This window comes from Glycine max, chromosome 3 (assembly GCF_000004515.6).
Source record: "Glycine max cultivar Williams 82 chromosome 3, Glycine_max_v4.0, whole genome shotgun sequence".
Classification (NCBI taxonomy): Eukaryota; Viridiplantae; Streptophyta; class Magnoliopsida; order Fabales; family Fabaceae; genus Glycine; species Glycine max.
Window position 1 is genome coordinate 33,861,664 of NC_016090.4, and position 14,440 is coordinate 33,876,103.

The 14,440-nt window shown below is 29.4% G+C and overlaps 1 protein-coding gene across 1 annotated transcript; it reads left to right on the forward strand.

Annotated features, from left to right (window-relative positions):
* The first annotated feature begins 11,284 nt into the window (after positions 1 to 11,284).
* On the forward strand, positions 11,285 to 14,216 carry LOC100802206 (squamosa promoter-binding-like protein 8). Its single transcript, XM_003521039.4, has 4 exons — positions 11,285 to 11,714; positions 11,839 to 12,576; positions 13,399 to 13,538; positions 13,881 to 14,216. Exons 2-4 carry the CDS (start codon positions 11,849 to 11,851, stop codon positions 14,021 to 14,023), a joined length of 1,011 nt encoding a protein of 336 aa, XP_003521087.1. The 5' UTR covers positions 11,285 to 11,714; positions 11,839 to 11,848; the 3' UTR covers positions 14,024 to 14,216.
* The last annotated feature ends 224 nt before the right edge of the window (positions 14,217 to 14,440 follow it).

The window sequence follows — 14,440 nt, forward strand, 5'->3', positions numbered from 1 at the left end:
TATATGTGTGTGTTTATACTTTAAAAATAATTATACTTAATTATCTAAATAAAAATATTTTTACAACATCAATTCTTTCAATATTGATTTTTTAATTTAATTCTACCTAATTCTTTAACTAAACGGTTCCGAGTCTATGTAAAGTAGAAACAAGAAAATTTTCACATTATTATTATTATTATTTATTTTAAAAAATGCAAAATTGGGTCAAGAGACATACCTATGGTCCATAAAATAAATTGGGCTTACCTTATATTCAAGGCAGAAAGCAGAAACTGCTAGGCGCACCCAACAATTTTGTTGATACACCTAGCATAACAGATTATCAATCCGTATATTTTGAATTTTTTAAATTATAATTTTTTATATATTATTTTATTTACAAAATTTGATAATTTTAAAAAATTGATATTTAATTGAATGTTGTATTTAGATGTTTATTACAGTAATTAATATTTAAATAAATGTGATATTTAATTGAATAATGTATTTAAATATTTATTATAGTGATTGAAAAATAAAAAATATGATATTTAATTGAATGATGTATTTAGATGTTTATTATAACAATTCATAATTAAATAAATTTGATATTTTTTACATATGTAAATTTGTATTAAATCTATGATTTTTATTTACGATTTATATATGTAAATTTACATATGCATTAAATATACATTAAAAATTTTAGTATTATATATAACGACATTAATTAATCTATAACATAATTGATCTATTAACTCAATTTGTTAGAGTGTTATGCTAAAATGCAAAAGTCACAAGTTCAATTCCTACTTGGACCATTAATTTTAAATTAATTCTTAAATTATATTTTTGAAAGAAAAAAAAATCCTATGAATTTCATACAGTTTGACAATTCGTATGAGGACGCCTGAAAGGGCAGAATCGACATTACACTGTTATGTTGGGCGTACCAGCAAAATGCTGGCTGCGCCTAGCAGTTTCCATTCAAGGCTAAGTGCAGCCCTTCTTTACTTGTCTCATGGGCTATGTCATTGTAATGTTAATATTCAATTTAATACTTTATGTTGTGATGATTGATGAAGAATCATAACAATGATAACTACATAACATAATGTAAAAAATAATAAAAATGTTGATGTAAAGCAGCTAGCAGACATTCCGTACAGAGGGTCAACGTCTGTGTCAGGCTTTTTTTTTTTTTTTCTTAAGATAAACACTTTCTCTCTTTCATCTCATCTTCTGCCACTACTCTGCTCAATTTTGGACTCTCATGCACACTCTCTCATCCACAAACAAGTGAACAGAACAACACAACAAAACACAACTATTTCATTTCATTTCCACTATGCAAAAATTTAATGTACTTGCCTAGTTGAGGAGGCAGGAAAGTGGTTACTCTTTTACACATGTTCAAAGCCTGAGGCGAGTGAATGGGTTGTGCGACTGGGATTGTCACATTAATTTGGACAAACTATTTTTTTGGGAGTGAATCTTTTATGTGAGATTTTCACTCATGTGAAAATCTTTATATTTTTAAATTAAATTTCAAATATTTATGCCAATAATTTAGATTAAAATATATATAATCGTCAGTCAATTTCAATATTATTTGTGTAAATATTTGCCAATAAGTTAAGAGAATCGGTAACTAACATGTTAATTCGAGCAGTAAAAAAAAAACAAACTTCAAGTGAAACTGAATTGAAATATCTTAAACAAGATTTCATCTTCAAGCTTTGTAGATTAAAAGAAAGTTAGGGAGGAGATCTCTAAAAAACAAAGTGATCAATTATATTTTCTAACATAAATTAATCTTTGATAAAATTGATAACTATTTCACATCAATATAATTATAAAAAGATGATTGTTGAAACTAAGAAATAAAATTTTAGTTAGATTTTAATTTTATATGTTTTAAAAAAACTATTTTGTATGTTTGGAACCGAACGATCTTAATACCACAATTTGAATACCTATCATTCAATATCTATGTCAAATTAAAAAAAAAGAAGAGCATGATCAATATTTAATAGGTATATTTTCTATTATATATATACTTATATATAGTTACTTTTAATTATGTAAAATATTTACTTTATTAGATTTAATTCAAATTTTAAATTTTCATCAACTTGCTTAACTCAAATTTATTTATTTTTATAAATTGTTATCAACTTTATTTAGTTTCATAATATTCATTTTTTGGGAAAAATGTATTTTTTAATCAAATCTAATTATCTACACCTATGGAGAAGGTAAGAATTTATATCGGGACATTAATCACTTATGCGTGCCGCCAATCATCTACATGTGCTTTAAAATAATTTTTAGAAACTTTTTTCTTTTGCAAGATAAGTTTTATAAACTACTGTATAACTTAACTTTTATAAATTAATATTGTGAAGCTTATTGAATGATTTTTTTTAGTAATATTTTTTTGGTTTAAAACTACAAATATTTTTTCACAACAAACAATTATCGTTATAAACAAACAAATCTTTTTTTAGTATTTAATGTAATTAATTATGTATTCAGGATTCAAACTCAAAATTACTCTTATAAGTTAAAGCAATCTCATAACAAGCAATTGATTCATGTGTTCCATGATATACATTCTTTCATAAGTTATAAATAAAAATTAGAACTTAGCTAGAATATAATGTAAATCATTTTTATATTATCATCTAATTATAAATTAATATATATAATAAACTTATTAATTTTTATAATAATTATCTTAAATATAATAATTGTTCCAAAAATTATTTTCTTTAAAATCACGAATGATGATGTATATATAAATACCTATCCATTATGAACACTCTATTAAAACTCATTATTAGAGTGTTTGCTTTTTCTATTATATTATATCACCTATATATCATACTTACACTTCTTCATCTTCTATTTTTATTAGCATGTTTGTTTTTCTATACCAGATTCCTCAAACCAATGTTCAAAAGCAAAAAATTATTACTTCCCATAAGATGATGCTTTGAAATATGTGTCTACTGCATCTAACGTGTATACAACACATATCCTATATCTTTTTAGATACCAATTAGTAATATATATTCACTCATTATTTTTCCAAAAACATTATATATATGAAATAGATTCATATATATCCTTCAAACGGTTAATATAGTAGTGTAAATTTTATTTTATTCACATCAATGATAATGATCTATTTAATATATTATATACTTTTTATTATACATAATTTTTTTTAGATCAACAACAATCATAAATTATAATTAAAATTAATTTCTAACCTAATAAATTAAAAAACAGTCATAATCTCTGGAAAAAAATGACTAATATATATCAATTACAACATGTGAACGACGAATGTAAAAAAAAAGTGTAAAAAGGAGGTCACACTCACGCATAAAATATAGAGAAAAACTAAATTATATTCTTAATATAGCTTTTTAATTTCTTTAACTACTGAGTTCAAATCATGTTCCTGCTAGCTATAGTTGTAGTACATTGTCACATCTGTGAACAGGTTTGGCATTTTGCGTGGTTGCCCTGGGGTAACCAACTTGTCCCGCACTTTCTCGCCCTTCATCAGCCACAGAGTTTTCATCCTGCAGGACCTTGGAACCAAGTTAAGGTTTGCTTATCCTTGTAGGGCACGTTCAGCATAGATTCAGGATATCAATATAACCCACATACTAGTATATATATATATATATATATATATAAGTTAATCTTATCACTTTATAATTTTAATATCTTCATTTGAGTTTCATCATGTAATTTTGTTGTTAGTTTTAAGATATGTTTGATTCTGTGGTGGAACTAAAAAGATTTTATATTTTTTTATCGATAAATATTAATTTATTGAAAATATTAGTTAAATGATTCAAATTTATAATTTTTTTTTTCCTTTTCTCTTCATCCTTTTTCGGTCAGTTCAACAAGAAAAAAAATAATTGATTCTTTTCCCACAACACAAAACAAAATACACTATTAATATTTTACATCATATTTTATTTATAGTGGCATGTGATTGTGTGATTCATTTGGCTTTTCAGAATGATAATTGTCTAATCGAGGCAAGAGTGATCTGATTGTTGTTTTAAATCTAATCAAAGTTCGATCTTGGATATGGAAGGGACGGCTTTGTTTTTCAATGATTAGTGTATTAATACTTTTTCTTATTTCAGTTGGTTGAAAAACCTTTTATGGCTTAACTTTGTAGATGGGTTGGAGAACTCCTTGTACTTCATTTTAAGGTTATTTTTGCTTATTAGAAAACTCTAAACACATCATTACTAAATAGTGATAAGAACTATTTAAAAAAAAAGCAAGAATTAACTAAAATTAAAGAAATTTTTTGAAGGACTGAAACTAAATAAAGTCATTTATAAAGACTACACCTATATGTAAGTCTTTTTTTTATAATATAATCATTTACTCAATTAAACTTTAAATAAAATAATAAATTATTAGAGAGATAACCGTGGCCAAAAGGATTTGGTTCAATAAGAAGATAGTTGAATTTTTTATGTATATTGGTTAGAGTTTAATTTCTGATTGTGAGTATGAAAAAAAGTTTTAATGGATGAAGTAAAATTTACTTTATGTTTAAAAAAATTTCTTTATATTATTTATAGGAAAACCAATAAAATAAGAAGATAAAATATATTGAATTTCTCTGCAATCTAAAATTAACTTAAATATACACTTTAACTTTTTGGGGATGTAAAATAAGAAAGACTTCTATATATAATAGCTAATTACATAAGTGGATTTTTGTTTATGTGACTCAATTCATTTACCTTCTTTTTTTCCCCTTCTATAGGTATATTTATGATTTTTTTATCAAAATAGAATATTAATATTTTTACTGTAATTAATCGCATTATTGTAAAAATTCAATTTAAAATTATCATTGATCGAAGAGGGGTAGGATGGATAGACTACACTTCATTACAACTTTTAAATATTTATATAGGGACAAATTTAGATTTTCAATTTTTCATTTTCATATCCCCAAACCTTTTTGAAGTGGGTTTAGATCCAGATTAAAAAAAAAGTCCATAATTAGAAGCCTACCTCTCAATCCAAACCCTAACTCAATCATAAAGAGTTTGGCAAACAAAATTCAGGTGAGGCATACTTTTCCCTAACATCAACACATGATTACTGATTACCAGCCTTTTGTCAAGCTGTTATTTTCTTACCATAATGCTGTCAATTAGGATGTCCAATGCCAGGACTGCACAAGTACTTTGTACATTTTTTCTTAGGCATCATTTTCCGTCTTCTCAAAGTGATCAAACATTATTGTAAGATCAATGTGATTCGGCCCACGGAAGGTTCCTTATATAACTAGTTTCCACATAAGCCTATGAGTAGTACTACCATTTAAATTTGGCCTCAACCATTTTCACCTTCTCAATTTTAAATCCCCTTTACCAACAATTTTCCAATAAGCCTCTCACATTAATTTGGTGTATATTTCACACAAGTATTGTAATTATTATCTCTTAATTAATGTTCCAACCTGAACAATCCAAATATGCAAGCACTTAGATTGGCGTAGAATTTGTTCACGACATAAAATATGAAGATACGAACAGAGTAATTTCCAGTATAAGGCAAGTAATTTGCAACTATATAGAAAATTAACATTGAAGTAAGATATATTGCAAGGGAAATTACCAAATAAGGGCTTGGGAACCCTACTTACTTGACCTTTTCCTTTTCTTTTTCATCTTGTTCTTTGTTCTCGTCTCTTTTGATTTGGGATTTTAGTTTCTGCAATTGGGTGACTTATGCTTTGGAGTGGTACTTATCTGTGAGGCTTGCCCTATTTCACGTTAATTATAGCTTGCTCCACTAATGTGATCCAAAGGACAAAAGAATATATATATATAGTTTCTATACTTTCATTTTTTCTTATTTTTAGTCTTTATATTAAGATGTGAATTTCGAATCACAACTCCTCAACTCTTATGTATAAATATTAAAAAGAAATCATGTGAATTCATAGATCTATAATATGTTGAAGAATAAAGGTGAAAACTATGATAGAAATGAAGTAGTTAGAAAAATTAGGATTCGATGTATTTGTATGAGACATTTTAATAATTTCTTTTTTTCTAAGAAAATTCATATAATTGTTATTAGTATTTTTTTAAAAAAAAAACCTCAGACAAAATTAATGTTGTCTATATATAAAAAATATGTGTTGAGGGATTTAAAATACATTTTTAATAAAATATAAGAATTAAATTGGATATGAAACTTCAATAACTACAAATAAAAAAATGAAAATATAGAAACTAAAAACATATTATATATATATATATATATATATATATATATATATATATATATATATATATATATATATATTTTACAAATTACGGAATACGGATAGAGAATAGATAGCATCCAAGACATTGAATCTTGATAATATAGCTACGGATAAATTAACCTAGTTGGCAAGCTATAGGGATATCTGCCGTAGTTTTATAGTAATTATTTGAAGCAGAAAGAACTTGCTAGTTGCAGGCTGGGTTAGTAAATTGCTGTACTGCACTCAATTGAAATATATAATGTTAATTTTTTCTTCTTCTATTAATTGATATGATTAAATAACTGACTGTTTTTTGGTATTGTTAAATAACTGATTTTAACACAACACTCTTTCTTTATTTAAAATTTAAATGTGTTTTAACAAATAGTATATTTAAGTTTAACAAGTCTCACATTAAATGAAAATGGACAGATCAATAAAACAACATTTATATACATAATATTTTTAGGTTTTGGGTTAGATTATATACACAATATTTTTAGGTTTTGGGTTAAATATTATTGATATCAAATTTATTTGATTATCTTATGATGTTTTAATGAAGACTTATGTTATTTGCTTGAGACATGTATGTTAACGGAGATATATCTTGTGTTTTCGTACCCTCTTGCAATATTCCATAACATAAAGTCTATCTTTTTTGCCTCGAGTTATTTCGAAAGTTAGGAGAAAGTTACCACTGGCGACAAGGAAATAGCATGTATACTAACGGGAAAAAATGTTAATAATTAAGAATATTTCTGTTAATATAAATATCGTCTAAAAAAGTTAAGCTATTCATATATAGGCATTATAAATCTGTACAAATGTTATGACTTACTGATTATTGATAATAGATATCTGAAAAATTTATCAACAATTTTTTTTAGTATGATACATCGTGTTATTATTGTATAGTTATAATTATAGTAAAAGTTTAATTTGTTGTATTAGACAAAAATTGCATCAATGGCTATATTTTTAGTTTTTTTTTATCATCAGTAAATCATTTGTATAAATAATATATTATAAGTTGAATCTTATTATATTTTTTCATTATTCGATTTTGTAATAAAACTAGTTATTACTTTCAATATACTATACACCAGGAGTTAATAATGAGATATAAAATTGATCCGTGATAAAGAAAGAAAAAAATAAAAATAAAAGATTGTGAGTTCGATTCAAATCTTTATAATAAAAATTAATAATTCTAACCACTAATATTCATAAGAAAATATATGCATTAATATAAGTGCATTGAATGGTAAAAAGAATTTGCACCAACTAGATCTCATGTAATTTGGCTAGACCACGTGATAATTTCTGAAATTCCAGCTGAATTCAGTTCGCATGGTGTGCTTTGGGCCATAGAAGGTCCCAACATTTGACTCCATGCATAGAGTAGTCCTGAATTGACACTCTTTTTTTTATTTATGTTTTTATTTTCCCTTCTTAATGTGGAAGCATCGTCACCACAAAATGCAAAACCACGTCTACAACACTCTGCTCCATTTAATGATCATATCCTATTCTTTGACACATTCAACATATCATGGTTCTTTTTCTTTCTCTCTCTCACCCACATCCAAGGTTTTTTTTTTTCTTAGTTTGATAAATTTCCTTTTGAGATAAAAGTAAGCACGCCTTGTTCTCCGCTCAGGCTTCAAAAATGGCCTCTTCCAACACAACACTAATGAGTAGTAGTAGTATATATTACAACACCACATGAAACGAAGAGCAATATTGCTAGCTCAGTGAGTGAGAGAGAGAAATAGAATCATCTTTTGGTGCATGTTTGGTCTCATAATTAAGTAGTACTATATATATATATATATATTCTAGCTATTCCAATATTGACATGATACCATTTTGTTTGTAGCTGGAGTTAAAGATAGCTTCATCTGCATGCACCCTTGTATAGCACATTGTCAACTGACTAGTACTGAAGATACGCCCCTTTGTTTTTGTACAAAATCAAAGTGCACAGCACATATATATAATTAATTACTGCTATGCATTGCTACATACACTAACCCTCCAAGGTAAACGGTAAGTCAACCAACACACATTCAACCCCCCCTATCCATTTGTCGTTGGAGTTTGTGCATTAAGAAGAAGAATTTCAGAGAATAATTTCAAATCAAAGTTTAATATATATTTCTTTAACAATATTCTAGGATCGATATAATTGATAAATATATGTAATCATCAGTATGTATTGAATTTTAAGAAAACCAAGCTAAATATTATTTATATTTGATTGAAAAACTAAGATTATTTTCCATCATGATTAAATTTTTAAAACTGATAATTTAGGATGTGCATTACGTACATAAAATAAATTAAATGTTTGTTTTTATATAATTAAAATTCTTAATAAATAAATATTTTAAAATATATTAATTATGTTATAATTATAATTTATGATGATCAATTTAAATTGTAATAAAGGGTTATTTTTAACCATTAATAATCTAAAAACAACTATTATAATTCTAATTAGAAGGAGATATAAAAGAGATAGACAAATTAAAAGATCAAACATATGAAGATAAAAGAGATCATTAATTTGAGATGGTTGTGAGAGAATACTTTTTACTAGTTGCAAGTGTAGTATGTGAAATGCAGTTCCAAAAGAAATAAAGAAAGTATTTCTGATTGAGAGAATAAGAATAGTAAAATCTCACTCTGCATTCTACAACTCGTGTATTATAATTTAAAATCTAGAGTAGATGATTAAGTTTTCTTTATTTCTCTCTCGCTCTCTCTCTCTCTTGTAAATAATTCAGGAAAAGAAGTTCATAGACGTTGAAATTTTGGGTCACATTATTTGAATTTGAAAAGGCAAGGGCAAATATTAAGTTTCTTATAAATACACAAATCTATTCGTTTAAATTTTTCATTAGTTAAAAGGGCAATTAAAAGATTGGTTAGAAAGTCCTTTACTCATTTTGCAAACAAGTCGGTTGTTTTAATGGTGATTTTGAAAATCCATCAGTTCTTGCAGTAATGTTGTAAGAGATAAAGATAAAGGCCTTATGTTTCGCAGTATAGTCTATAAAGCTGTTCATATTTAAGAAGTCAAGTAAGATCTGATTTATGCACTGACAACTTTTCCTTTTTTGTTTTTACTCCCTTAAAATTCTTTGGTGGCCTGAAACTGATTAAAACCCACTTTGAATTGAAGTAAATGGTGCTAAATGCAGAAATCAAGGACTAAAAGTCCAAAACTAATCACCATTTATGACTTGTAAATATTGCTTAATTAGAACATCTTCAATAGTTGAATAATTAATTTGAAATTGGTGGAATTACTTTAGAGATTAATCAAACTAAACCGCATGCATATATATAAAGTTTGTTAAGGAGAAGAATCACATGGGGTTGAAACTTTAAATGTAAAAACATGGTGCATTTACACTGAAATAATGAAACAGATGCAGTTGCACTTGCTATAAAGAGTCCCTTTCAAATGGTTCAAAAACGAAATAAAATGGGTGCGTTTGTAAAAGCAAGAAAGCGAAAATTCAATTAAGCAAGCACAAAATCCACCTAGCCATATATATGAATTAATCATGACGATCATCTGACCTGGGCACCACTGATCAAGCGGACCAAACTCAAATCAGATCGTGGGTCCAAGAATTTAATGTCACCCTCTTCAGATTATTAACCCTATTCTCTCTCTCAATCTATAAAATTTAGATGAGTTACATAGTTAAAGCAGATCTCAAAATTTAAAAGGTACCTACAGATATATTTATAAATTACCTGCTAATAAGATTCTCATTTCAACAATCAAAATCATACTCACATCTTTTTTAAGATATAAGTTTCTTTCTTATCAATTAAATTATCTCAATCAATCTATAAAGCTTCTCATTTTGTTGAGTTCAAAATTGAGTTAATTGCCTTTTTGTTTTATTAGTTTGTCTACTTCTCACATTGCCAATTAATTATTACTGCTGCCACACCCATCACCGATGCTGCTTCTTTCCTCTATTAACTTATTTTATTTGGTACTGCAAAACCAGGGTAAATTGAACCCGTGGAAAAAATATCTTCAGTTTCAATGTGTCCGTACGTGCTTGTTCATTCCATTGAATCAATGGAAAATGATGCTTGCACGTCAATTTGTTATATTTTTCTAGATTACTAAAATAAAAAGAAATAAAATTCTTATTTTTCTTTTTCTTTTGTGCTTCAATCTCAGTCCTCTTATCCATTAGTAAGTTTGTTTTGCCTTTCAAAAAGGAAAAGAAATTACATTTTAAAATACCCTTCTCTCTCTCTCTTCATAAATAAGACCGTATTACAATGTTTTCTTTTTCATACCAATCTTTATCTCTTTTTCTTAATTCTTTTTGTACATTATTCATTGTATATACTACTTCTTTTCCCAAATATAAACATATATCATGACATAAAAGGATATACTTTAGAGTCAATTATATTTTAAATATTTTTAACATTATTTTTTAATTAAAATTTAAATTTTCAATCTTTAGAATTTACGTACCAAAACTTATATTAAAGTTGGTTAAATTATCAGGGCAAAATTTTAATTTTGACTATATAATCTTAAAGATAAATATAATATTTTTTTATATAAATCAAACTATTTTATTAGAAATTATTATGTTTGTGACACATAAAATCATTATTATTAACGATAAAGTTTTTCTTCTTTAAATATATAACACAACTTCACATTTAAGAATTGAATTTCAAATCTCTTATCAAATTAAAATATTCTTATATCAATTAATCAACACATTAAATAATACATTTATAATGTTTTTATTCATAAAATTTATAATAACAGTAGGTATATAATGTGATCCTAAAGTTTTTATTTATAATCTTTTTAGAATGAAAATAGTGAAAATGTGAATATTGATTGGACGAAATGGTAAACTCCGTCCAAGTTGTAACAGATCCGAGTACAGATCACCCACCAATTACCCACTGTCTGCAGAAGCCGCCTCATAAACTGAGTTTCCCTCAAACTCTCACTCACCAATAGCAAGAGAGAGAGAGAGAACTAAGGAGCAAGAGTAACTTTTATTGCTAGAGAGAGAGAGAGAGAGAGAGAGAGGGATGGAGAAGGGGACAAAAGGGTTCAGCTTTTTTAGGGTGAAAGTGAGATCTTTTAAGCGCACATCCGTTTAGCAAGAGGAGGCAAAGTCTTAAACTACCCAAAGAGCGATATAGAGAGAGAGAAAAGAAAAAAAAACCACAACTTCATAAAAAAAGACTTAATGTGCACGCCATTGTGGTGAGATAGAAAGAAAGATGCAAATGGAATTCCAAGGCTAACAACACAACTTCAACAAATTAGGGCTTTTATTATTCTTTGCAATCATATCATATCCTTCACTCCTTCACTTCACTCTCAAAACTCCCACAGGTAACACTTCTCTATAAACCCTTCCTTAAAAAAAAAACAAAACAAAACCCATGTTTTTTTTTTTTTTATATATATATATTGTTCTTCCTTTCTTACTTAGTTAATTATCACTTTTTGTTTTCAGTTGAAGAGACATGTTGGACTATGAATGGGGGAACCCGTCCACGATAATGCTCTCCGGAAACGAAGACAGCTCCGCCGCGGGCTCCGACCAAACCCACCGTCAAATCTTCGACCACTATGCGTCCCACACACTCATCCCCGACCACTTCCTACACGCGCCAACGCACTCCACCGCCACCACCGCCGCCGCAGCCACCGTGGATTTCACCCATCACCACCACTTCACCCCGCAACCCCACCACCACAACCAAAACCACATGAACCACCACCACCACCATGCCTTCTTCGACCCACGCGCTTTTCATGGCGCGTCGAACACCTCTTACCCCCCACCCCATTCCATGCTCTCCCTTGACCCGCTACCTCACGTCAACGCAGTTGGGCCTGGGCACGGGCCCGGTTCCGGGCCAGGCGGACTTCTCCTTGTCCCAAAGTCTGAAGACGTCGGTCGGCCCATGGACTTTGTCGGCTCACGAATTGGACTCAACCTCGGAGGACGGACTTACTTCTCATCCTCCGAGGATGACTTCGTGAGCCGGCTCTACCGTCGGTCTAGGCCCGTGGAACCGGGTTCGACTGCCTCGTCGAACTCGCCGCGGTGTCAGGCCGAGGGATGCAATGCTGATCTGTCGCAGGCCAAGCACTACCACCGCCGCCACAAGGTGTGCGAGTTTCACTCCAAAGCCGCCACCGTCATCGCCGCCGGGTTGACTCAGCGATTCTGCCAGCAATGCAGCAGGTTGTGGTGGCGCTTGTTTTGTTCCCCACCGTCGTGAATTGCATCAATCATTGAGTTCAGCTCCCTCGGGGGCATTTGCGTCTTTTCACACTCCTACCTTTGCTTCTTGCCGTAGCGCAATTCTATTTCACTTTGAACACATAAAACACAACACTGGCCAACCGGTTCAATTTTTAGTTTAAAATTTAATATTCATTAAATTGAAACCCTTTTGAAATGACAGAAAGATCCTTCGTTTTGATGACTATTTTCGACTGAATTATGAGTGCAAAAACATGCAGTTGCACAACACAACGTTGTTTTGCTAATTTTGTCCACGAAAAACGTTACACCACATTTTTTTAAACACATTGTACTTATGATTCAAATTTATTATAAATCGTGTAATTTTCTTGTGGGTCTTGTTTTTTACTTGATAAATGATTTTATAATTCTTTATAAATTTTAAATAATAATAATAAAAAGTGTTACAAAAATGCATTAAAGAGAATGTTGTTTGCAATCATCTTGTAATGGTTGGAGGCTTGGATTGGAAGGGTGGGGTGGAAAAAGACGAAAGTGCCCTTGGGGGAGTGTTGATAATGATTGGGTTTGCCGTACGTGGGGAAATCCCGATGGCATTTGCGTCCCTAACATGTTTCTTGTTTGCTCTTACTCTAGTTTCGGTTTTGCAACCTACGTACTGCATCGTTTTGCTCCTTTTAGTTAGTACCATTAAAAACCGCTGCATAGTGCGTTGCATCAAAAAACTTTATATTATAATAATATTTAATTTTTGAGAGTACGTGTTTACTTAATTATTCTTTTGATTTTGACGTGCAGGTTCCATCTTCTTTCTGAGTTTGATAACGGAAAACGTAGCTGCAGGAAGAGATTGGCAGATCATAATCGCCGCAGAAGAAAAACACAGCAACCAACTCAAGAAATTCAGAAATCTCAGTCTTCTTTGGAGAATGTTGCAAGTACAACCTTCTCTCTTAAATTCTTAATTATTCCAACTCTTATTTCTAATTTTTGTCATGGGTTATAAAATAAGTACTAATTAAGACCCAAATTATCTTTAGTTATCTTATTATCCAAAAATAATAATTCTATTTATTTAACAATAAAGTTTGAGTTTAAAACTTTATATGCAAATCATTTAAATTTCTTAGTAGAAGCTCAATTTTAATGTTTTAAATTTTGAGTTGGACAAGGGGTTACTAATTAATATCACAAATTTTTATTTTATGAAGAATGAAGGTTTTCTCTTTCATAATTTCCTTTTTTCTATTTGCAACAATTTTTGCACTTTTTTTTGGCAGGATCTCCACCGGACTCCGGAGCTCAGTCTTCCTCGTCGGTGACTGTGGCAGTGTCGCCGCCAGACTATTTCCGGCAGAGGCCATACCAAAGCACGAACCCTTCATCTACTACTTCAAGCTCATTGTTTTTCTCAAGCGGGTAGAGTGCATGTTGGAGCAGTTTAATTTGCATGGATAATTAATATTTGCAAGAAATTAACGGAGGAGCGTCAACAATAATTATATTATAGTGAACTACTACTTCCACTTGTAACTCCCAATTTAATTTCAAACTCTTAATCTCGTGTTATTAATTTGTACGAATTGTGATTTAAAGCATCTATGTTAATCCGGTAATCCCCCCTTAATTTTCTATATGTGTTTTTATATTTAATAGTATTTGTTTTCTAGTGCTAATTATTATTGGCCCCTTTGGGTGCTCTACTAGTACTATCTAGCTAGCCATAGCAAATGGAATTCTGCGCAATGGCCCCAACTTTATGATCTGTTCAGCTTTTTTTTCACTGCTGTAAAATTTAGTTATGGTAAACCGTAGAAGGGGAAATTGGACCCCTCAATTT

Bases quoted from the DNA above. Each gene is read 5' to 3' on its own strand.
- LOC100802206 (XM_003521039.4), top strand. From the start codon at position 11,849: ATGTTGGACTATGAATGGGGGAACCCGTCCACGATAATGCTCTCCGGA. The intron at 12,577-13,398 runs GTTGTGGTGGCG...TTTGACGTGCAG, and splicing joins TTCTGCCAGCAATGCAGCAG to GTTCCATCTTCTTTCTGAGT. The intron at 13,539-13,880 runs GTACAACCTTCT...TTTTTTTGGCAG, and splicing joins TTCTTTGGAGAATGTTGCAA to GATCTCCACCGGACTCCGGA.